This window comes from Acomys minous (genome assembly GCF_964271855.1).
Source record: "Acomys minous genome assembly, chromosome: 2".
NCBI classification, from domain to species: Eukaryota; Metazoa; Chordata; class Mammalia; order Rodentia; family Muridae; genus Acomys; species Acomys minous.
The window spans coordinates 31,987,770-32,014,189 of NC_140484.1; the positions used below are offsets into that span (position 1 = coordinate 31,987,770).

Sequence of the window (26,420 nt, forward strand, 5' to 3'; positions counted from 1 at the left end):
ACTAGATCTCATTATAGATGGTTCTGAGCCACCATGTGGTTCCTGGGATTGAACTCAGTACCTTTGGAAGAACAAACAGTGCTCTTGACCACTAAGCCATCTCTCCAGCCCCTGAAGTCTTTTTTTGTAAGATAGACATTAAAAAACAAAATAAAGCAAAAGAAAAACTGCAGCTCTGTAATTAGAGTAAAAAATGCAAATGCTCTGATCTACCCAATGGACAGGACATTCTCCACAGTTAGGTGGAGAGCGGGGACTGACTCTGACATGAACTCTGGTGCCCCATATTTGACCACCTCCCTTTGGTGGGGAGGCCTGATGGCTCTCAAAGAAAGAATAAGCAGGCTACCAAGATGAGACTTGATAGCCTATGACCATATAGTGGGGGAGGAGGTCGCCCTCGGTCATAGACCTAGGGGAGGGGAATAGGGTGAAAGCAGGAGGAAGGGGGGAAGGGAGGATACAAGTCATGGGATAACAATTGAGTTGTTATCTGAATAAATTAATTAAATAAAAAATAAAAATAAAATATGTAAAATAAAAAAGTAAATAAAAAGTGAGAATTATAGAAAAAATTGAACAACCAAGAATTTTAAAATAAAAATAAGCAATAACATAAAATACCAAGTATTATATATTTGGTTATTATTTTCCTCCTTGTGATGATGTAGATTCTCTTTTTCCCTGTCATTCGTATCAATTTCTATAGTTTGGGAACGCAGTCTCAGTAATTTGGACTGTGTGCCCATGCAGAGGAGAAGAATCTTGTGAGCTTAGTTTGCTTCCTTTCGGAATCCTCAGGCCAGGATCTGCTCTCTCTGACTCTGTCTGCCCCTTGGCAGCAGTAGTCAGTGCTGAGGCAGGGGCAGGACTGTGCTCAGCGGGGAGTTTAGTGCTATATTCAGTGTGAGCTGGACACTTGGTGTGAGCATTTTGGCAGAGTAGTGCGCCCTTAGCGTCATTCAGCCTCTAAGCCAGCATCTTACCCAGCTTTCCCACATGTTCTGTATTTGAATCTGTCCGTAATGCTACTGCCTTAAGATCACCTTCTTTACCTTAAAATAAACAAGTTTCCCCTGGCATTCTCCCCACCCCTCCTCTGTATACTTTCCACCTGCTCCATGCATACCAGCTTTGCTTACTTCCTGGAGGTACCGTTATGTCTCTGTGAATTGTATACATTTTCTAAGACTGAAGCAGCATTCCAGCACATTCTTTGTTCTTTCCTGCCCCTCCCCTAGCTCAGCCAGTCTAGAGTGATCCTTTCTGAGAAAGCTGTTTTCTGACAGGGGCCTTGTCCTCCTCCACAATCAGCTTACCTTCCGTTGTAAAGGGCAGCAGTGCACTTGGTTTTCCCTCCAGTAATGTATGATGAGTGCTCTATAATGTTTCTGACACTGAGAAGAACTCTCCCTGCAATGTTTACTTGCCACTTTGTTGTTTTATTTGCATTTACATAGATCACTGGCACTTATAAAATTCAATAAAGTCAAGAGGATATTCAGCTCTCTCCATAATTAATAGTGGAGATGGTATTCACCTGTTTGTTATGTAGGTTCAGGGACTCTCAGAGCTTGATTTTAGAATTTTTATTATAAACTTAAACTACTGTGGGCATTTATACCAAATGAGAAAGATGCGTCTCACTTGGACTTTACTCTCTCAGAGAAAGTAATTATCTTTGTAGATGCTGCTACGAGCAACTTCATGTTAGCCGCCATTGCTATGGGGCTATGGGAGCTGAGAGTGGGACTTGTCACCCTCCAGGTCTGTGTGATGGAGCTAAGGAGTAAAGGACAGGGCACTTGAGGTAGATGTCACGTCTTTCCTCATTGGTCCTGGTAGCACAGGGGGGATTCACTTCACTACTTAGGGGGATGCGCCTTTGACCTTGAGCTTCAGATAGTCAGCTTCTCAGAAGTCCTTTATGATTCAACCGAGAAATTGTTATAAACATTAATTGTTTCTGCTAAATGCTATGCTCTATTTACATGTTTTTTCTATACTAAATTATTTGCATTATCCTCGGCATTTTAAGTCGTACTTTTAAGGGGCTTTTGCTTTGTTTGTTTGTTTATTTATATGTGGGTGAGTATGCCATGGTTTTGTGTGGCGATTCTTCCCTGTTCCCCCAAAATAGGAAACCTGCGGGAGTAGAGTTTTTCTTCTACCATGTTGGTTTTTGGGATCTAAGCTTGGGTTATCAAGCATGGTAGCAGAAGCCTGTGCCTGCTCAGCCACCTTGTTGGCCCTTTTGGCCTTTCTTGTATATATTTAACTACCTCATGTAATAAATATGAGTTCAATGAATTTATGCTCTTGGAAAACCTTAGAAGAATAACATCTCTAAAGTTGATTCTTTAAGACTGTAGGAACTGTTGAAGTATAAAAATGATTCCAACTGTCTGCTGCCAACATATATTTTCTATGGCTACTAGTTCAGTTGATTAGATCATGACTAATGAGGTCTAGGTCACGAGGTCACTTGCTACAAAGTCCAATTAGCTTTGATCTGGAATGTGTAGGCCTGGATTGCATCTTCAATTCCAAAGAGCATGTCACAATGAACACTCTTGGTCAAGAGAGAAGATGTGCCTTTTAAACCCCCTCATTACTAGCAAATATGCATTTTGAATAGGAATTATGAAGTATTCCTTTTATATTCAACAAGGATATATCATTATGTTGCTATAAATTATATTCAGGATTTTGGTGAGTAGATGACTGACTATGAATATATTTTCTTGGCCATCAAAATAATTACTTTTTCAGCATAAGCTGTTTGAATATTTTTGTAATTTTATACTGCTGCCATTAGACTACATGCAGCTTGTAGATCCAGTGCCTGTCTCAGGATACTTGTTATTCTCTGTTCGTATTCAATAGGCTTCCATATGTGTTCTAAGATCACCATTCTTCTGCTGTGTCACACTGAATTAATGGGCAGTTAGTATGTGATCTCTGACTTAGACCTCAGAGTCCCACGTCTGTGTGATAATAACCACATTTTGCTAATGATACTCCTGAGGGGAGGAACTCTAGTCATTATCCTGAACGTTCAAGCACCCAGTTCATGACCCTACAACCTGCACAGGCTTAAGAAGTCTGGTTCTCAGTGCCTGGGTTACCAGTGTTCTCATGTCATGTACATACAGTGCACAGGGTCTCACTCAAGAGGTGATGACAGCACTCACAGACGCATGCAGTCGCTTACGAGAATGTGTAATCATCATAATTTGCTGAAGCTAAAGTGTTTACCTGGTTCTCGCTGTGAATATTGACGATCACTGCTAGCACAGCAGGCTTCACAATGCAGCTTAGTAAGTAGGCGGGTAATTCAGTTCAACAATTGAGCCTACTTTACAGTGCTGGGTGTTGGCACAGGAGCATCTTCTTTGCTCAAGGATAAAGGCAACTCTGGCCTCTCTTCTTCTCCTTATTTTATTCTTGTTCTGTAGGATTCTAAGTTGCATTTCCCAAAGATATTTCCCCCAAATCTAGGTCATGGTTAATCTCCTAGTACAAAATCTTAGAACCTGTAATTTCTACTCATCTATGTTACTGTAGTTAAACTAGCTAAGGAATATCACATATCACAATCTCTTGATTAGTAAGACACCAGTTCTTTATACAATTACTTTTCTCCTTTGTCCCATCCTCTTTTGAATGGTTGCCCCCCCCCCTCACTCGTGCATCATACTTGTCAAGAGTGGAAAGAATGATGTAATCGATACTATGGCAAAATTAAGAAGTCTATTTTATTTTGCTTTTTCTATGTAAGTCATTGACTGAAAATTGTCTATTGTTTAAAGCTAATCTCTTTTAAGATGCAAAGGTTGTCTGTTCTGTTCATATTTGTCAAGTATATGTAATGACACCTTCTCAACTCTTCTTGTGTGAGATTGTACGTTTGTCATCAACTAAAGTATGGCATTTCTGAAATCATCTTCCACAAATTATGAGTCCCTTAAAAGCATATTATGGTTACACAAATGTAGAAAAACTTTTAACAATCTTTGAGAGGGCCACAAGTTCATAATAGAACTTTTGAGGTTTCAAAAAGCCCTGTATTTAGGAAGAAAGTCAGTATTTAGGAAAGAAACTCAGTATTTCCAAAACTTTTACATGTTACACTTTGGGAGATGACACTTTTGATATTTTTAATTTATTCAAAATCCATAAGCATGTGAATAGAATGGGACTCAATTTTCTAAGCATCATCTTTTGAAAATCCTGTGGTTAGTACATTTTCTGAAGACCTCCACTTACCTCTCTCATCTTCTTCAAATGATTAATAAGAAACCTCTTCAGCTTATTCTTTTCCTCCTTAAGTGACACGGCTAAGTTTCAGACTTTGCAGGTGAAATTATATTTTCTTAACATCTTTAAAACTCTCTTTCCTTAGAAGAAACTATTACATGGAATTTCTGTAGCTAAAGGGAGAAGATGGTTTCTTCATTTGTGTTCCTACTGATGCATAGTCTAAAATGTGCAGGAGCTGGTGCGGACATCCTCTTCCCATTGAGAGCTCACCAAGCAGACTGGTTCCATAGGAGCCATTCTTGGAGGGAGAACTGGCCTTCTATAAAAAGAGCTTAGATGTCTCTTTACAATTAAAAGAAGGCTTCTGGTGATAACCGCACTTAAAGAAAACCTTGCCATCTCTCCAAAAATGAAAGACATTCAAATACATGTCAAAGTGGGAAAGACTGAGATCATTTATTCCTGTCCCTTTTACAGAAGCTCAGCTAGGTAGATTCTCACTTTCGTGCCTCCATCATACAGTGCTTTTCAGTGACTTACAGATCCTGACTACTTGGAATTTAGAATGCTGGTTTCTTTTCTTTTCATAGTTGTTGTAGAAAGAAAAGAACACTTGTAATTTTAATGGCTAATTATTAAATAATTCATTATTACACCTATGAATCTCCTCATGGTTTTTTTTATATAAAATTGCATCTAATCCTTTAAATCTATATCTATTTTGAAGATATTCAAGGAAAATAAACATATTATTTGAGTAGTATTAAAATGTGCAGGAAAGCCTACCTATAGTGAGTTTACAGCATCAGATATTATAGTATTGTCAAATTGCTATATTATTTTATGTGATTTCTGCTATGAAACTTTCCCGTTATTTTATTTTCTTAATTTACTCCTTCTATAACCTTGCTGGATTTTATAGTGGATAGCCTATTGTTGGTATGAAATTCAAGGCCTTCATAAACATAATTTAGAGATAGTGCATATACTTGTGGACTAATATATGAGGCACTAGAAGAAGGAACAGAAATGGCTGAACCTTAGCTCAATTGCCTTAGTCTTTCCAATGAATAAGCAAGCAGAGAGGACTCAGGGTCATGCTTCACCACGGCATATGCCAAGACATCATGGAGTGCAGACAGCAATAGCTAAATGAATTAAGTGGGTGAGAGTCCTGGCATTTATGTAGAACTTTAGAGTCAGCTCAGAAGAAGCTTCTGTCAACAAATATATACATAGTCCTGCACCCACGCCCATTACTGGTGTATATGAGAATAATAGCAAGGTTTTGCTTTTGCTGTAGAAATAGTATGACAAGTCATTTCCATGACTCAGCCTTTGGCAGTTAGTATGAAACAAAATGAACACAGGACGTCTTTTTAAATGTGCATAAACTGTCTAGAAATCAGGCTATTTCAGGAATGTTCAGTCAAGAACTTGGTAGGCCAGATATGAGAAATTTCCTTGAACATATTGAAGAGACTTGTGAGGAAAATATATTGAAGCAATAATGAAGGGGAAAATATGAAGGATACATTGAGTATTTATAGTAGGAAAAACTGACTGTGGTACCTGAAGAGTCACAGAATACAGAAGAAGTATTTGCTTTTCTCTAGGTGGTTTTTAAACGCATTCTTCAAAGTTGATGTGGTGGCACATGCCTGTCTGGCAAGTGGGTGGCTGAGGCTGGAGGGTCTTGAGTCCAGTCCAGCCTAGACTACATTGTGAAACATGGTCTCATAAGCATCCAAAACACACAAACCAAGTAGTAGTAGTAGTAGCAGCAGCAGCAGCAGCTGCAGCAGTAGTAGTAGTAAATTCTAGATGCTGCTTTAGGAGCTTACTTTGATTTGGGCTCCACTGTCAACAAGGTAGTGATTGCTTCCTGAAGATTAAAAGCAATGCAAAGGAAACTGTGGCCTACTTCTAGTATCAACCCAGCATGTGAAAGTCTTCATTTTTCATTTAAATACATATTTTTGGTCAAGATCAAACTCAGACAATTTATGTCCCTCCTTTCTTATTAATGTTTCTTTCTATATTCACTTAGAAATGGCATGTTTTAATCACTGTGTGTGTGTGAAACAGCTAAGCCGATTGTACGCTCCTGTGTGTGGTGCTCTCTCTGAGCTGTGGTGTACGCTCCTGTGTGTGGTGCTCTCTCTGAGCTTTGGTGTACGCTCCTGTGTGTGGTGCTCTCTCTGAGCTTTGGTTTACTCTCCTGTGTGTGGTGCTCTCTCTGAGCTTTGGTTTACTCTCCTGTGTGTGGTGCTCTCTCTGAGCTTTGGTGTACGCTCCTGTGTGTGGTGCTCTCTCTGAGCTTTGGTTTACTCTCCTGTGTGTGGTGCTCTCTCTGAGCTTTGGTTTACTCTCCTGTGTGTGGTGCTCTCTCTGAGCTTTGGTGTACGCTCCTGTGTGTGGTGCTCTCTCTGAGCTTTGGTTTACTCTCCTGTGTGTGGTGCTCTCTCTGAGCTTTGGTTTACTCTCCTGTGTGTGGTGCTCTCTCTGAGCTGTGGTGTACGCTCCTGTGTGTGGTGCTCTCTCTGAGCTTTGGTGTACGCTCCTGTGTGTGGTGCTCTCTCTGAGCTTTGGTTTACTCTCCTGTGTGTGGTGCTCTCTCTGAGCTTTGGTGTACGCTCCTGTGTGTGGTGCTCTCTGAGCTGTGGTGTACGCTCCTGTGTGTGGTGCTCTCTCTGAGCCTTGGTGTACACTCCTGTGAGTGGTGCTCTCTCTGAGCTTTGGTGTACGCTCCTGTGTGTGGTGCTCTCTCTGAGCTTTGGTGTACGCTCCTGTGTGTGGTGCTCTCTCTGAGCTTTGGTGTACGCTCCTGTGTGTGGTGCTCTCTGAGCTGTGGTGTACGCTCCTGTGTGTGGTGCTCTCTCTGAGCCTTGGTGTACACTCCTGTGAGTGGTGCTCTCTCTGAGCTTTGGTGTACGCTCCTGTGTGTGGTGCTCTCTCTGAGCTTTGGTGTACGCTCCTGTGTGTGGTGCTCTCTCTGAGCTTTGGTGTACGCTCCTGTGTGTGGTGCTCTCTCTGAGCTTTGGTGTACGCTCCTGTGTGTGGTGCTCTCTCTGAGCTTTGGTGTACGCTCCTGTGTGTGGTGCTCTCTGAGCTGTGGTGTACGCTCCTGTGTGTGGTGCTCTCTCTGAGCCTTGGTGTACGCTCCTGTGTGTGGTGCTCTCTCTGAGCTGTGGTGTACGCTCCTGTGTGTGGTGCTCTCTGAGCTTTGGTGTACGCTCCTGTGTGTGGTGCTCTCTCTGAGCTTTGGTGTACGCTCCTGTGAGTGGTGCTCTCTCTGAGCTTTGGTGTGCGCTCCTGTGTGTGGTGCTCTCTGAGCTTTGGTGTACGCTCCTGTGAGTGGTGCTCTCTCTGAGCTTTGGTATGCTCTTGAGTGCTGCCGCCTTCTCTTGTTGTGTGGTTGTTTTCCTAGCTCATGAATCATTTCCAGCTGAAGAAAATATGAAAATTAGAGTAACCTGCTTTCTACTGCCATGTTTTCATGGCGACCTGAGGGTTATGTATATTTCATACATTTATTTGCAGTGCATGTATATTATGATCCCATCTTAGTTATGCATAGATACCATTGGTGTGTATAAAATCATAAGTTCTTTCCATGTGACATAATGGTTCAAAGCATGGGCTGAGTTCTTGTGTTAAATCCTTGGTTCATAATGTTTTTTTTTTACCATTTTTAATTTTATTTCTTTTTTAGCATATACATTTGTATATTACACATAAATAAAATAAACTACATACAGCAGGAAGAACCACAAGCCAATCAAGAATTATAAAACGTTGATAGGGATTTGGCTATTCGTATTTGGCAAACTTAAAGTAAACATCTTTCCTCTCTGTTGAGTCTAAAATTCTGAATAAGTTTTTAACTTTGGACAAATCCTTTGAAGTGGTCGAATTTTATTTATTCAGCTTGTGTGAAGCATAAACTGTAATAGTCACAGAATGACCATAAAAATTAAAGAATATATGAGAAGTATGTAGGAGTGTTATTTAGTAAGCAGTCAACAGCCAGGAGCTGTCTTTAGCTGTTGTTGTACTTGTACTTTGGAAACCGTCTCCCTAGGGGACATACTCACGTATCACTCCTGGCTCTGAAAAGAGAAAGAGAACCATGCCGGGCATCTGTCAGCATTTATTGCCCCATAGGGATTTAAGAAACTCATCGGGCTGTTCTTTAATCACCAATATCAGTTCGCCTTAATGTATGTATTATTAAGTGAGACCATTTTATATTCAGTTAACACAAATTAACATCAATTCCCTTTTCTTTTCATCTAAATGTGAAGTCAGCATAGCTAGTTTTAGTTTATTAAATACAGAAGACTTCTAATATGGGACATTATAGCAGTTCTAAGAATTTTACATATATTCTAAATGGCATTTTTCAGTTGGTTTGTTTGCTGTGATGTTGTTTGCAAACAGATAATGATTGTAGATAGCTTCCTGGTTAGGGGTGCAAACCTGTGTACACTTCCCCTTCTCATTGCTGGGTCTCCATCTGGCTTGAACATTTAAGTGCTGCACAGTCTCTGTGAGTTCATACATGCATCTGTCCTGTTGTGTTTGGAAGACACTGTTTCCATGGAGTCATCCATCCGCTCTGGCTCTTACAGTTGTTCTGTGCCCTCTTCCACACAGCTGCCTGGGCCCTGACGGTTGATAAAGACATCCCGTTTAGTACTAAGTGTGTCAAAGTCTCTCACTCTCTGCATAGTGGCCAGTCTCTGTGTTAGTTCCCATCTACGACAAGAAGAAGCTTCTCTGACGATGGCTAAGTGAGACACTGATCTATAGACATAGCAGAATGTCGTCAGGAGTCATGAAAATTATTATCTCACTATAATTCATATCATGAATTACAAGTATTGTGATGGGTGAAATTTCCTACTGAAAATTTAAAAGTCTTAGAAAGTTGTGCACAATTTCTCATGATTTATTAAAAATGTTTACTGAAATTTATAAATTTGAATCTCATAGGCAATACAAATGGTGTTTTAGATTATTGCCTATTCATTGTGTTCACTGTGTACTAGTCTTATGTTGAGATTATAGATAGAAGTAAAGTACAATTTCATGGGAGTACAGTTATATGAGAAAATTAGCAGTAAGCGTATTAGAAGCTACATTAGCAGTGCAAACGTATTAGAAAAATACAGAGAATGAAACGTAACAGGTTGTGAGGAATGGTTGTGGTAAGCAGAGGTGCAGAAAATAAATCAGAGATAAGGAGCTTAAGTGAACTTTCAATGGTGATTATGACAACAGGTGAGATTTGGGGGAAATAAGAAAGCTCTGCAAACACAGCAAAGGGGTAGAGAAAGTGGTGTTTTCTGGAGGAAAATGATATTTGGTGGTGTTAAAGAAAACATTTAAGACCGTGGCCATCACCAAGTTCTGAGATTATGTGCAAACCAACCCTGATGCTTCCTATGAGGTTTTGAGCATTTTTGAAGGCAAGGGAGAATTTTGAAAGCAAGGATCATGGCAAGATATTTTTAGCAAAATTTTGTTTCCATATTTGTATTTTAGAAAATTTCTCATAGCTGCAAAATTGTAGGAAATTGGAAGAGATCCATATTTGATGAAAGAAAACCAATTAGAAGGCAGCTTTAATAAATAGCACTTTGAGCTGAGCACTGTGATGCACACCTATAATCCTAACACTCTGGGAAGCAGAGACGGGCGGATCACTGTGAGTTCAAGGCCAGCTTGATCTACAAAGTGAGTTCAGGACAGCCAAGGCTACTCAGAGAAACCCTGTCTTAAAAAGCCAAAAAATAAAAGGAGAGCATTGTGAATTAAGGATTATGAGAATAGAAAAGACAATTGTAGAAATTCATGTTTTATTAAAAAGAAAATTCTTAGGTTGCGTTTCAGTATAAGGGAAGCATTAGCTTTAAGGGCAAGAACTGGAGGTAGAGGTGCTGTTCTGTGCCCTGATGAAGGACAGAGAAAAATAAGAACCTTTGAAGGGGCTCACATAGCACAGATTTCCTTTTTCCCCTCTTTATTAAAAATAGATTCTTTTCTCATTTACTATATCCTGATTACAGTTTCCCTCCCTCCACTTCCCCCAGTTGTTCCCCTCTCCCCTCCCCTTTGATCCACTCCTTTTCTGTCTCTCATTTAAAAGGAATAGTCTTCTAAAAGGTAACAACCAAATATAACAACATAAAATATAATAAGGTAAAGCAAAAGCCATCACATCGAGGCTGGACAAGGCAATGCAACAGAGGGAAAAGAGCCCCCAAAGCAGGCACAAAAATCAGAGACCTACACATCCACACACTCAAAAGTCCACAAAAATACTAAGCTGAAATCTGTAATATATACACAGACGAGCTGGTGCAGACCCATGTCAACCCTGTGCTTTCTGCTTCAGTATCTGCGTTCATGTGAGCCTTGCTCAGGTGACACAGAGAGCCTTGTCCTCCGGGTTTCCTCCATCTTAGACTCCTCCCACCTCCTCTTCAAGAGCATTCCCTGAGCTCTAAGGGAAGGGATTTGATGATCACATCCCATTTAGAGCTGTGTGTTCCAAGGACATCTCTCTCTCTCTCTCTCTCTCTCTCTCTCTCTCTCTCTCTCTCTCTCTCTCTCTGTGTGTGTGTGTGTGTGTGTGTGTGTGTGTGTGTGTGTGTGTGTGTGTGTAATGTCTGGCTGTGGGTGTCTGCATCTGTTCCCATCTGCTGCAGGAGGAAGTTTCTCTGATAATCACTAAATAAGACACTGATCTATGAGGATAGCAAAATATCATTAGGAGCTGCTTTATTGATACTTTTGTTTTATACCAGTATTGTTAGTTTTACCCCGGGTTTCTGGGCAATATAGTTTCTGGTTCTTGGTTGCCTAAGCCGTGTTGGGTATGGGTTCTGTCTCATGAATACTCCCTAAGTCAAATAAGACGCTGATTGGTTTACTCCCTTCAAGTTCTGTGCCACCATTGCCCAGCATATAATGCAGGCAGGACTGGTTGGAAGAAAGAAGACTCTGTGGCTGGGTTAGTGTTTACATCTCTCTTTTTGTAGCCTACAGAGTATCTTCCCACAGCAAAGCCAGAGCATAGAGATCAAGGCTCCATGTGGGCACCAGCTCGACATCTCTGTGTTCAATGAGTCGTGTGGGTGTTTAGAAATAGCTGTTGGTTATTAGAAATTCAGATGTTAAAATTTTTGAATTAGAACTAGAAAAGAAAGTCCCCTCTGTGATAGCTTAGCATGAGCACATGTGTCAGGTAAGGGCCCATGATCTAAGTAAGAAAAGGAGCAAAAACCACAAAAATGAGGCAGGAGGATGGAGATTAGAAAAGGGACTTGAGGGGGAACAGTGAATGTAAACAGTAGAAATGAGTCGCCACAGAAAAAGAAGGCCCTAAGTAGTTGATGCCAAAAGGGCATGATACCCGCCCACCAGTCAGGCTCGGCCGCGTGTGGGGGTGGAATTAGAGAATAGCAAGAACTGGCAATGCTAGCTTATCATGTGGGTTTTTAAAGATATAAACGGGTGAAGTGTTTCTATGTTTTTATATTTCTGTAGTTTTGTAACTTTTTATGAGCTTTTCCACGTCACAAAATAAAATGAATTCTAAAAGCATCCTATAATGTAAGATGTCATCAACTGAAAATGAAAAAATCAGATAAGCTTAATAAGAACAGACAAAGTAGAAAAGGGCAGCATGGAGTGGTCAGCAGTGTCATTCTGCAGATAGGTCAGAGAGAGATGAGGGCTGACAGGAGCCTTTTAGCCTGGTATTTACATTTGGTCACAAGTGACCTTATTAAAAGCCATTTCGTTGAAAGGCTAAGGTCAGGAGCTTGACCAGACTTTTGGGGGAAGTGGAAAGTAAGTACATGAAGAGCTGGCGCAGTCATTAATGAATAGGCAAAGTGTGAAGGGGACAGTCACCAAATAGAGAGGTGTAGTGTTTCAGCTCAAGATCCTTTTGGTGTGAGGGGAGGAATCCATAGACGCGTCATCAGATATGAAGGTTAAGCACTGTCCATCCAGCGATGCGCAAGGACCTGAAGGGTTGACTTGTCAGCCAGCTCCCTGGTTGTTGCACATCTCAGCCTTCCTAATACTAGCACATACATGAAGTTTTAAGTGAAAGAATTGGCTTGGTGCATTTCTTGTAGAGAACTGCCTAATTCATGAATTGGAAAGGGTTTCTATAGAGGGTAAATACACTACAAAACAAGTTAAGGTTCTCCTTAAGGAAACATATTTAATTTGTAAGGGAAATCCAACGATTGGTAGGATATTTCATGGAAAAATAAAAAAATTGAACAGGTTTCAAAGGCTGTACAGTGATGATGTATTTTTAAATACATTTGTATTAAAGAGAACAATCGTGATATGAGCAAGCTAGTAAATTTCTCCTTTTTCTTCGTCTTCCACAGCCGAACAACAACTTATCCCTACACAGAAACACAGATGTACAGCCAAAACACTGGAGGAAATTACTTTGACACTCAAGGAAGTTCTGCCCAGGTGACAACTGTGGTGTCCTCCCACAGCATGGTGGGCACTGGTGGCATTCAGATGGGCGTCACAGGAGGGCAGCTCATCAGCAGCTCCGGAGGAACCTATCTGATCGGCAACTCGATGGAGAATTCTGGTCATTCAGTGACGCACACAACCCGGGCCTCCCCAGCGACAGTAAGTGTTTGGGTTTTCACTTACATGAGCTTCCCTGGCTTCCATTGTACTGCTTCTCCCTATGGAGAGATACAAACCCCGTAGACTTGAGTGGGGCTAACTGTGCGAAGCAGTTTTCATAGGCTGGCACTTTATGGGATGTAACAGGTAGCATTACGGGGAACATTGCTGGCGTGTATGTCCTAACTCAGTAAGCAGGAAGCAGGAAGCAGGAAGTCCTTATCAGTAATAGAAAGTTAGATTCAGATAACTTAGGTTTTCTAATGCATGTCTGTCATGTTTGGGGCTTATGCCTGTAGTCTTAGCACACACAGGTTGAAGCAGAGGGATTGCTGTGAATTCAAGGCCAGCCTGGACTATAGCACCTGTACTGTGTTTTAATTAATACATTTTAAAAGCTGGTTTGCTTTTACAGTAGAAAGCCATGTGTGTATTAGTATTTAATTATAAAAAAATTGTGCAAGTACATGCTTGTCTTCCTAGCTCATGGGAGGTAGGGGCGTAGGGATTGTGTGTTTGAGGCCAGGCTGGGCTGTGTTGTGTGACCCTGTCAGAACGAGATGTGTTGCCATGTATATTTACCAGAGTCACAAAGGAAGACTCTGGGAAGCACTGATAACAGGCGATTCGTATGTGAGACCCTTGGGTGGGTGCTGATCACAGCTATGAGCAAATGACAGAGTGAGGACACAGCTTCATATAGCACTTGCCAAGCATTACATACATAAATGTAAATATGCATTTTGACAAAGAAGGATGACATGTCAGTATATTAATTTGTTGAAACTCTGTCAGAGATGCAGAAAGGTGTGTACCATTTGATATCACCAAGTTCTAACCTCAACTATGTGTAAAAGGGTGAATGACCATCTTAGACAAAACAGCAATGGGACAAACTTCCTACTTGATTCATAGGAAATAGTACTGGTTGGGCCAGGGATGTAGCTCAGTGGCATTGTGACAGTGCTTAGTATGTTCAGAGTCCTGAGTCCCACCCCTAGATCTGCAAAGAGGTGGGCTTGTAGTTCTGGTATTTGAATGAACTACATGCACACTTTTCTCATTATGTTTGTTCTTGAAAAGAGGGAGTGGTGAATTGGGGAGAAAATGGTAGCAGTAAAAGGTTATATTTTTTACTGTATGGGTTTTCTTTGAGATGCTCTATCTACTTTACATTACTCTATGTGTTTGTAATAATAATACTGTCATAATTATTGCCCTTTTCCTAATCAAATTTTAAAACTTCTACTTTTAATTTAGTATTTTTTTCTAACATCAAAACAGCTGATCTGAGTGGAAAGGGTTTTTTTCTTTTTGCATTTTTAACATATTTTCTGCATGTTTAATATGTATTGTCTCTTGTGTTTGATAATTTTACATTTCTTAATTTTCCAGTCATACAAATGTTTATATAGATTGCAAAATAAAATTATCAGCCACATCCTCTTTAGTCATGTTACTCTGTCAGTAAAACAACATGCTATACTAAATAATTTCTTGACTTGCTTCTATCTTTAAAATCATAAGTTACAAAGAATTGTGAAATATAAATAAAACAGTAAATTTATATTTATCACAAAAAGAAGATGGTCTCAGTAGTTTACAAATTACCTATTGATATATACAGCAAGTGCCATTTCCGCTGGTAAGGAAAGTACCTGTTACTTCCCGAGGCCTGTGTACTGTCTCTCTTGTCTCACCCACTCTCTCATGTTGGGCTGCCATCTTCTGACCCCCATCCTTCCCTATTAATCTCTTGAAGCCATTCCCATTTGCCTTCTTGCCAGTTGTAGCAGTCTAAATATCCCCAGTAACAACCTGATTAATGCTTACTTACTTTATAAGCTCTGTTGCCAAATTAACTAAGTATTATATTTCAGATCATTTTAAAATATAGTTATAGATATGCAAGATGACATTACTCCTAGAGTTTCTATTATTACAAACTATTATATTAGTTTGACAAGCAAACCTACAAATAACTGAGATATAGCAACTAGGCATAGTAGGAACTATTTTTAATGTGTGTGTATGTATGCACTTAAAGTGCCAATTTCAGGGGAGTTATGAGTCTGATGTATTTGAGGTGTGGGTTGTTTTTTTATACATTAATACTTTCTTTTGACAAAGTATATAAAAGTTGACTATGAAGAGAAAATTTATATCTGTGAACTCTCATTGAAAGCCATATGATAGTTACGAGTATCCAAACCTATGTATATGCATCTGCCAGTGCTTGCTGTGTTTCTTTAAATTACCAAGCTATATATTTGATTTACATCCCATCTCAATAAGTGTTATTTAGCTCTGAAACTTTCCCTACTATTCTCCCCTTGCCAAGTGCTGAAGATCAATACATTTCTTTATTGTTTTGAATCTTAGAAATCAGCATGCTGTTAGTGGGTGCTGAGTCACCAGGGGACTTTCTTGCTGCCATGTGGTTGGTTTGTTTGTTTGTTTGTTTTTTCAGTCACCATAGAACTTTAGGAAAGGCATATATGTGAGCAGTGTCTGGCAACTTATTGTTGGTCAAGATTCAAGTGTGTCTTTCCACACTGAGCCATATGCTCTCTGACATTTAAGTTCAGTTTTTCTGGCTGGTCTAGTTGTGCCTATAATGCGTATCATGAGTAATATATCTGACTGTAGGAAGTGCTGATGTTTTAGCCAAAATGCCTAGTGCAGAAAATACAGTCACTGCTCTACATCTACAAACTTCTCCTTCGTGAATTCAACCAACCTAACAGAAAATACTTAAGAAAAAATTTTGATCAACATGTACATACTTTTTGCTTGGCATTGTCCCTCAAATGGTATAGTGTAGCATATTAAATTTTTGTAGCATATTTATGTTGTTATAGGTACTATAAATAGTATAGAGATGATATAAACAGCCAGGCATGTGACAATGCTCAGTGGATAAATATATATCCCAGCAAATCTGATGACCTGCATTCAGTCCTAAGGACACACATGTGGAAAAAGAAAACAGACTCTCAAAAGTTGCTCTGTTACCTCCACATGTGGACATGCATGCTCATGTGCATGCACATGCTCTCTCTTCTCCTTCTCCTCCTCCTCCTCTTTCCCTCTTCTCCTCCTCTTCCTCTTTCCTCTCCATCTTCTTCTTCTTTTAAGAAAGTACACACAGAGTGTTCTGGGAAGTTATAAACCGCTACTATCATTACTACCATATCTTATGTAAGGGACATCTGGTATCTGATGAACATTCCTGGAAAATAAGGGACACCTGTAGTCAACTGGGCCGTTATTGAAGAACAGAAGAGTACAGTGCATCATTAACCCGCTCCAGTCAGCTGATAGGAAACAAGCTAAGACACGTTGGAAGACAACTGAGCACCATGACTTACTTCCTGGCTAGCAGTTCCTACCTTGGTCCTCAGAGTGCCTTCATTGATGATGTCAGAAGACAACTGAGCACCATGACTTACTTCCTGGCTAGCAGTTCCTACCTTGGTCCTCAGAATGCCTTTATTGATGATGATGATGTCGGAAGACAACTGAGCACCATGACTTACTTCCTGGCTAGCAGTTTCCTACCTTGGTCCTCAGAGTGCCTTCATCGATGATGCCGTCAGAAGACAACTGAGCACCATGACTTACTTCCTGGCTAGCAGCTCCTACCTTGGTCCTCAGAGTGCCTTCTTTGATGATGCTCTTGTACAATCCACTTGCATCTGTACAGAAATATTTTCATTTAAAGCTATTAGGAATAGCAGCATGTCTTAAGGAAAGTTTAATGTGAAAAGAGCTTCTTATGGCATGCTAATGAAGAAGGCTGATGATTTGACATAAAAACCACAATAGAGAAAAATCAAAGATCATCTCCTGGAACACTGCCTCACCTAGAACATGTTTATTGTCATCATCTTTGCTTCATTGCAGTCATCTCTGGGTTATTAGCAGAACTTTTCTTTTGAGTATAATTTACTTTAGCTTTATAACTATTATTTTTTATTATTTTTCTTTTTTACATATACATTTATATTATTATACATATATACAATAAACTACATACAGCAAGAAGAACTATGAAACAATCAGGAATTATATAAATGTTACAATCATAGTGTTTTGGCTATTTGTAGCTGGCAACTTTGAAGGAAACATCTTTCCTATCTTTTAAAATTCTGAATGTAAATCAATATCTTCAATATCTCATCTCTATCAACTTAAAACATCTATCTAGACTTAAAAACATCTTAACCCGTAAGCAACTAAGCTTAGTTGTAAAACTAAACTATATGGTCTTCAACTCCATTAGAGACTTGAGATGAAATAAAATTAATTACCTAAGTAGACAGGAAGTGCAGGTTAGCTGCTTCCAAAATGAAAAAAATGACAGATACAGTTTGCTGCCTGAACAGTCACCCTAACTTTAAACAGGGGGCTGGAGAGATGGCTCAATTGTTTAAAGTACTGGCTGCTCATCTAAAGCACCCAGGTTCAATTCCCAGCAACCACACGGCAGCTCACAACTGTCTGCAACTCCAATATCTGACAACCTCACATAGACATACATGCAGGCAAAACACCAATGCATATAAAAATTTTTAAAATGTATTTTTAAATGACAAAAGGCTTTATTAAGGTGATTAATATCTCACATTTGGCTTGTGATAATGGTAACAAATATATTATGGTATAAACTATCAGGATTCCTATTTTATAAAAATGCTATCTTTTACTTACTGTATCATGTGGTCAATAAGAGCCCATACCTTTATAAATTATATATGTATATGTTGCTACCTATACATACATATTCTTATATAAAAGATTACATACATAAAAGACGTTTTTTGCTGATACTACGAATTTTAAGAAAGATTAAATTTTGTCAAAATTCAGCTAAGTTGCATTGTGAATAAGTGTTTTAGATTTTATTTAGTTGAAATTGGTCATCTGTCGTTGCTATTTTATAGAGCCTAAGGTTCAGGGGTGGCTACTGTCAGGAGTCTGGGCTCATCCCACTCCTTCCTTCTGACTGTATCACTAGCTCTTCAGTTGTAGAATTGTTAACTTAGAAATTGAAGCAACTTTCATTTGCAGAACCAAAAAAAAAAATGTGAATGCAGTGATATTTTTGTGCTCATAACAACGTATTATATCTTACACTTTTCTAGACAGTAAATAGCAATAAACTTTTAAGAACCTTGGTCATTCTTTTGTTATGTAATATTTGTATTTTATAATTAGTTATAGTTTTTTGTTCTTAACTAGATAGTTTGCATTAGGCATTTTAAGACTTTGATATAAAATTAATTTTAGGCTCTACATGTAATACTATTTATATACACTTAAAAGCTTTTGGGCAAAATTAGATCCTGCCCAAAAAACACAAGGAATTTGTGTTGAATATGTTGATATTACATATCTTTTCTAATTAATGTAAAACATAATATCCCTTAACTATTTAGAGGAAGCACCAGCAGCTGCCTACTACTATGTGAATAAAATTTAGCTTAATTTCTATAATTTAGAGAAATCTAAGGACTCATTTTATAATTGTAGGTGCTCTTTTTTCATTTTTCTGAGCTTTAAGTATACTTAAATTCAGTGTAAGTTTTTCTAAAACAATAAGTATTGTACTTCCTCCAAAAACTTGCTATCTTATTCCCTTGTGGGTATTGTAGCAATGGCAATTTGTTTTATTTCAAAATTTCTGTTAATTTTATATGAGTTCAACTGTTCTTAAATTGTACATTGAAAATGTCAAATAACATGCATGCTATGACTACCTCTGACCTTTGACCTTTTTTGTCTTCAGAAGCAGTCAGTGCTGCCAAGTCTTTAAGTTTCATTCTAGAAATGGTTCAATAAATACATAAGTGGAAGAGTCGATCTATCTTTCACACACACAATATTTAATATTGACCTTTAAGCTATAGCTTTAAGGTATATAAAACAATGTAGTCATATATCATCAAATTTTTTTCTCTTATGTAAGAATAAATTGGGAATAAGATAATTTTAAATGTGGGAATATGTATGGTTATATATAAGTCTGATTTCCTACTGTATAAAAATGTTTTAGTGTTCTAGCCAGCTTAAGTACTTAGGAAAACAATACTTATTTGAGCAAAGCATGCATTATCTTAACATTTCTCTGTTGCTAAGAGCAAACTGAGCCTTCAAATGAAATTGCAAACAGAATAGATGGAGTCTTCTGCTTCCAGCACAACAGCATAAACTGACTAAAGGGTTGGGTGCCTTGTTTTTAAAGTACTTAACAACATGGGACTTAGGCTGGCCTGTAGTCTTCATCCGTCCATCCACGCTCCATCCAGCTTCAAGCAGAAAGAGCCAGACGCAGTTAAGTTTGCATGTAAGGCTTAGGGTATTCCACTCCTAAAAATCCTGATAAACCAGAAGATTAAGACAGATTGATGAGCCTCCAGGCTTCTGTGTAGACAGAATTTTCCTGAATTTTTAAAGAAGTTGCAGTAATGACTAGCTTATTTCATATTGGAACATCATTTCAAAAACATAAGTATATTGTAATGTTCCAGAAATAGCATTTTACTTCATAGAAACAATGAATTATAAAGATTAATTAAATCTGGTAAATAGTAAAGTATGTTGTGTCCCTCGTGGCCTGTTGTACTCAAAGTTCAAATTTACTAGTTGAAACTACTCTAAACTTTAAAGGGAAAAATCACTAAATCTTTCATTCATTAAAAACTTGGTGATACTTAAAACATACTGTTTTCTATAACATCTTAGTCAGCGTTGATCCCATAAAAGTTTAATACTTCTCCCCAAGTTAGTGGGGAAGTGTATCACATGCATATGGGTAATTAGCAGTTCTTTTGTGAGAATTTTCTCAGGTGCCCAGCTTCCACAACACAGAGTGTGACTGCATTTGCTGAGTGCCTAGCTACAGTTGTGTTTGCTGTGTGCAGAAGTAGCTCCTTTGTTGTCCTGTATTTTGTGGTTATGTACCTAAGGCTTGACTCTGACTGCAGTAAATTTCATAGGCTAGAGGGTTTGTATGTAGCCACAGATTGTTAAAAATAATAGTACACATTCCTTTTAAGTGTTTTGGCATATGTTTAGTGAGTTTTCCATTTGACTTATAAGAAAGAAAGTTAAGATCACATCTCTTTTAATATCTTGAGACAAATACTTGCTGTGTAGCCAAGATGGTTTCCAACTGTTGATCTTCTGAGTTCAAAGCCCTGAATGCTAGGATTACACACATGCGCTGCCACACATAGCAAGGGTTAAGTTTTATGTGCTTTCAAAAATACAGGAAGGTGCAATTGAGGAAGAGATGGCAACAAAAATGAAAATGAAAGGTAAATTTAAAAGCTGGAGTCTGAGATGACATGATTGTATCTGATAACTTACAGAAAGTCAGATGAAACCAGTTTAAGACATTTTGTGAGGTAGCTTCAAACACTGGCATCAATAAGTCTAAATGTAAACATCGTTAGCAGATACAGTGGGAACAAATTACAGTTTACAGTAAAAAAGTGACTGGCTCTGAGGAAATAAGATTGAAGTTACACCTTGATCCCTCCTCGATTAGACTGTTGCAAGCTTTGAGAATGAAAATAAGGTGTATATTTCATTAAAAAGTCAAAACAATCCCTATCCGGGATTTTGAGTTGACAGTGAACATTTTGTATTTGTATTTGTGTATTTAAGTTTGAATTTCCCCATTATTTCGTATTTGTAATATTTCACGGAACACTGTGTGTGTATGTGTGTGTGTGTGTTTTCTTGGGCTTGGACTAACAGTCACATGTATGCTAAAGTGTGTGTTCTCAATAGCACTGAACAATCCTACCCCCTTCTCATTTGTTTTCTTTTAATTCTTTTTTTAAATTAATTTATTCGTATTACACCTCGATTGTTAGCCCTTCCCCTGTTTCCTCCCATTCTTCCCTCCCCTATGTCTGTGATTAAGGGAGACATCCTCCCCCTATATATGCTCTTAGAATATCGAGTCTCTTCTTGGTAACTTGCTATCCCTCCTCTGAGTGCCGCCAGGCCTACCCATCCAGGGGACGTGGTCAGAAAAGGAATACTACTCAGCTATTAAAAACAAGGAATTCCCGAAATTTGTGGACAAATGGATTGATCTAGAAATTATCATAATGAGTGAGTTCACCCAGAAGCAAAAAAGAGACAAACGGTATATACTCACTTATATCAAAATACTAGTCCAAGGGATACGTACCATGAAAAACTTTACTTACAAGGAAAGTGGGTCAGAGGAGAGGACATCCTATTGAGACTTTAGGTGAGAGTAGCATGGAAGAATGGGGAAATAGTAGGACCCACAGGGTCCTGGAAACCTACAAGAACTTTATGACAGGCAGATCATTTGTTTTCTTTACTGTTCTCTTTGACAGTCATTTTTATAACCTGGTACTGTGTTTCCATAGAACGTGTTACGGGATCTAGCTCCTTTACTGAAGGCTTCTCCTCTAAGACAAGAGTGCAAATCCATAGTTAATACCCCAGACTATATTTTTGAAAGTATTTCAGTTAGTTTTACCCTATCTCTCATTATATAAATTTTAAGTTATAATGTTCAACTTTCAAAATTTTTATTTGATCAATTTTTGAGTCACCAAAATTATGGTTATCTTCTAGTAATTTTGCTAATGTAAGTTGAAAGTTGCCCCCCCAAAAAAAAAAAAAAGCACAAAGCCAAACAGTACTTAGACTTCAAAGTCTCTCTTTAAATAGGGCATTTGCCTACTCATACTGCTTCAGTAGTAGCAAGAGTCTGACTCTTGCAAAGGGGAAAACAACATTTGATTGCATTTTAGTGTAGTGTTCCTCAAACATGAGAATATAGTCTGGGGAGCATCACTGGCCCCATTCCCAGACTCAGACTTAGTGACTATAGCAAGAGTGAGAATTTGCAGGTCTCACCAATTACAGTAATTATGGCCATTGCAGTGCTTCTATAGACTACATACAATAATGAAGATGTTCTTTCTTTTTTCTTCTGATAAAACATATTTACTTGGTTGGTTCTTTACTTTTATTCTGTAGGGAATCAGCTGGGTGAGGCAAACACCCTAAGAAAGGACCTGGCCATCCTCCCCTCTTTGACAGATATATTTTCTTCAATGTTTTATTGAATGTTCACATATATGCATTTCATAAATATTCTTGTATTTTAACATAGATTCTGACTTTTGGTATTACAAAGACTTACTCGCATCTTATCAGTAACCAATAGCTGTCGAATTGTATTTTTTAAATTATTTACTTTACATTCCCATCACAACTTCCTCTCCTCCCAGCCCCTTTCTCACCCCCATCCACCCCTCCTCCCCTTCTCTTCAGAAAGCAGAGTCCTCACATAGATATCAACCCACCATGGCATATCAAGTCACAGGGAGACTAGGCATGTCTCCTCCTATTGATCGTAGACAAGGCAGCCCAGTTAGGGAAAGGGATGCAAAGGTAGGCAACAGAGTCAGAGACAGACCTTCTTGTTTTTGTTGTTGTTGTTTAACATTTACATTTTATTACTCTGGTTATGAAGTTGGTCAGTGTAGGGGTGTATGTCAGGAGTGCAGGTTCCCACAGAGGCCAGGGAAGTCAGAACATCCTGGAGCTGGACTTACTCGTGATGTGAGCTGCCTGATATGCGCTCTGAGAACTGAACTCAGGTCTTCTGCAAGGGTAGGATATACTCTTAAATTCTAAGCCATCTCTCCAGCCCTGTGCGGCTCTTTCTCACTGTCAACATAGATGCAAATGGTGAATAATTACCATGCTGGGAAATGAATGCTATCTTGACTTAAAATTTCTTACACAAATGCGTTAGCCATTAAATTTAAATTTTGCCCTGTTTAAGTTTTCTGTATCAAAGTAGAATAAAGTCATATTCCTTTTCAGCATATGGGCTTAATAGTCTCTAGTTACCAATATAGTCTTTCTTCCTCTTGAAACCTTATGATTTAGGGCTCTCTTATTCCTGCCTCTCTTTCTCTCTCTCTCTCTCTCAATTATTCTTTTAAAATTTATTTAATTTTATGTGCATTGGTATTTTACCTGTATTTATCTTTCTGAGGGTTTCAGAGCCCCTGAAACTGGAGTTAAAAAACAGTTGTAGCTACCATGTGGGTGCTGGGAATTGAACCCAGAACAGCCAGTGCTCTTAACCACTGAGCCTTCTCCCCAGCCCATCTTTCTCTGCCAAGCATCCTTATCTTCCAGATCCCAGTAGGATAGCACATAAAGCTCTACATACAGCATCTGAGGGCTCAAAAGTGGCTTAAGGAAGAAAGGCTTTATTTTGACTCACTCTCCGTTCTGTCCGGAAAGATTTAGTGGCAGGAGCTTGAGGTATAGGATCACATTGCTCCCACAGCCACAGAGCAAAGGGGAGGGACACTCAGGTGAGAGTGCAGGAGAGGGAACTTTCTCATTTTAACTTAGTCCATTCTCCCAACCCATGGGGCTGCTCGCTCAAAGGCATAGCCAGGGGCTAACCTGATCTAGGTTGTCTCCTATAGGCATGCCCAAGGGCTGACCTAATCTTGATCCATCCCCTATAGGCATTCCCAGAGGCTTGTCTTCTAGTTGGTTCCAGATCCTGTTAATTTGACAATCAACATAAACCTTAACAGGATATAAAGAAATTTATACCCTCTAAGAGTGATAAATTTCCAATCTTACCTACCCAGTGCCCATGCAATCTCATGACAGTCCTTCAGGTCCAGAGAGCCTCGGTTTTCTTATATGCAAGTTGACATATTACATGAAAATATGCCTATCCTGTTTTGTGAGGGGAAAATCAAATGAGACAAAAGACTAAAAAATCAATTTAATAATCAAGAAAATCATAAATAATAGGATATAATTGTTCAGTTGTTTATGGTATCCCATTTACATAGATGTACAGGAATGTGTTTATGTGCACATATGTGTTTATGTGTTGTATGAATTGTATAAAACCTCACTTTTGCTGTCAGGCGGGGGCTTACTTCCTTGGCACTGTGATTGCTCCAAAATAAATCCTGTGTTCATCCAGCCTTGGTTACATAGACCAGAGGTATGTGTATCCTGACTATGGTTTTTAGAGTTAGGTATTTGATTTTATGTGTTTGATTATCTTGCTTGTCTGTATATCTGTGTACCATGTGTATGCATTGAGCCCATCAGGCATCAGATCCCAGGAAGTAGAGTTACAGATGGTCATGCACTGTCTGACGTGGGTGCTGGGAACTGAGCTCAGATGCTCTGCAATAGCAGGTTGTGCTCTGCCTGCTGAGCCAGCTCTTTAGCCCCATTTTACTGAAGACTTTCAGAAGAAATTAAAGACTTATCATATTTTCTGTGACTAAAGCATAGTCACAGAAAACCTCTCTGTAGCACCCTACTTTGTGGATCCATTCATTCTGCAAATGAACATTTGCCTCCAATATTCTCAGAGGGCTCTGATCTCCTCTAACCTTCTCAGTCACTGAGTAGAGCACTAAGGTATGGTAGCAGCTCAGCAAAGTACGAGGCCGTCCCATTAGAGCCATTCTTCTTTGTTAGAAGGCAGTGAACGCAGTAATTATAGGTGAGAATAGTAACAGTGAATCCTTACTTCCAATTCATTGGCACTATTTTAAAAGAATCCATTAGTGATCTCTTTTTTTTTAGTATGAGGGAAGAATAAAAATGCAGTTTAACATCCAAGCCTCATTGGCCCTTTTTCTCTCCACTCTGGTCCTCTTCCACTCAAAACCCAGGTGGGTCTTTTTCCGATGTCTCTTTTTGGATATTGATGCTGTTGTCATTGTCATTCTGAGTTATGTAGTATGGCTCTGCATTCTTTTTTTTTAGTATTTATTTATTTATTACATATACAGTGCTCTGCCTACGTGTATATCTGCAGGCCAGAGGAGGGCATCAGATCACATTTTAGATGGTTGTGAGCCACCATGTGGTTGCTGGGAGTTGAACTCATGACCTCTGGAAGAGCAGTCAGTGCTCTTAACCGCTGAGCCATCTCTCCAGCGCTGGCTCTGCATTCTTGCAGACTGCCACCACATGCCCGACTCTGGGAAGGCGGTGCGTTTTGGTGATGAAAGTGTTTTCAGCCTAAGCTTTGAGCTGTGTGTTGACTGTGCCATCTCTCCTTCTCATTAGATGACAAATATCGTGTCCACTTCAAGTTCTTCCTTGGGGTGTGGCTGAATCTTTGGAGGAGCAGTGCTGAATTCATTATTAGTCATCCTGGATGGATAGAAAATGCTTTATCTCCTTCCTTCTTCAGATTTCCAAATCCCAATTCCTAGAAATATACAAAATATTCTCTTGCTGTTCTAGTTTACTATAACATTTGCATATTTGATACACTTTAATATATTTTCTGCCTTACAAAAGTTCATGTGTCACCTTTTTTTTTTTCTTGAGCTAAAAAACCCAAACATATGTGTGCTTATTGCCACATGGTCATTTTTACTACATTTGTGACTATACAAGTCAAATTTTGTTGCTGTCACAGACACCTAAAAGGAGAGGAGAAAGAGAACAAGGGGGGATTTATTATAAGTTTTGAGCCGTGATTGGCTGGTCCCATGTGCTAGGAGCTTATGGCTAAGTAAATTGCGTTGTGGTGGCCGGGAAGCAGAGTGAATGGGCAATCAGAAGCCACTCAGCGCCTTGAAGAGCCCACACTCCGCCTTCACATTGGCCCTTTACATTCCCACAGCTCTTCAAAATAGTTCCAGTAGCTAACAAACAAGAATTCAACACATGAACCTCTAGGGACATTTCATATTCAAATGATTACACTCTGCCCCTGTCCCCAGAAGCGCATGACTACCTCCTAGTATGAAAGGCTATTAATCTAGTCTACAAATGTCTCTGCAGTCCATAGTTCCAAGATTGCTCAGGAGTTTAAGTCTCTGAGACTAAAGGCAAGGTCTTTGGCTGAGAGTCAGCTTTGATGTTAACAGGGGCGCTGCTCCCTGCATGCAGCTACACAGAGGAAATAGAGCACAGAAGAGGGATAGGACCAAAACACATCTGAAACCCAACAAGGCAAGCAGTAAGTTCTAGACCTCCATCTCCACCATCTTTGACTTTGTGTGCTGACGTAAGCCCCAAAGCACTTGGGCAGCCCTGACCCTACAACGTTGCAGTCTTCACTGCCCTGTTGTTGTTGTTGTTGTTGTTGTTGTTGTTGTTGTTGTTTAGTTGACTCTACTCATTGACTGAAGCTTTCCTCCACAGACATTTGATGTTCCTAGATTATCATATTCTCAGGGAGTCTCCATTTTATCTTCATGCTCACTACTTCCCAAAGTTTGCCCCTTCAGGGGACATCTGCAGGATTCTGATTCTGACACATATTATTTGTCTAGCTTACCAAGCCTTCCATTGAAATCTGTATAAAATCTTCATGCTCTTGAACTCATTTTTTTTAAAGATTTATTTATTATGTATACAGTGTTCTGCCTGCAGGCTAGAAGAGGACACCAGATATC

The 26,420-nt window shown here is 39.2% G+C and overlaps 1 protein-coding gene across 8 annotated transcripts in view; it reads left to right on the forward strand.

Moving 5' to 3' along the window:
- The window catches only part of RFX3 (regulatory factor X3), a 268,083-nt gene that overhangs the window by 162,669 nt on the left and 78,994 nt on the right, over window positions 1-26,420 (forward strand). For all 8 annotated transcript variants that reach the window (XM_084769883.1, XM_084769882.1, XM_084769881.1 and 5 more), the window contains one exon: window positions 12,684-12,942. In XM_084769883.1, coding sequence (XP_084626009.1) covers window positions 12,684-12,942 — 259 coding nt within the window. The remainder of the gene's footprint in view (window positions 1-12,683; window positions 12,943-26,420) is intronic.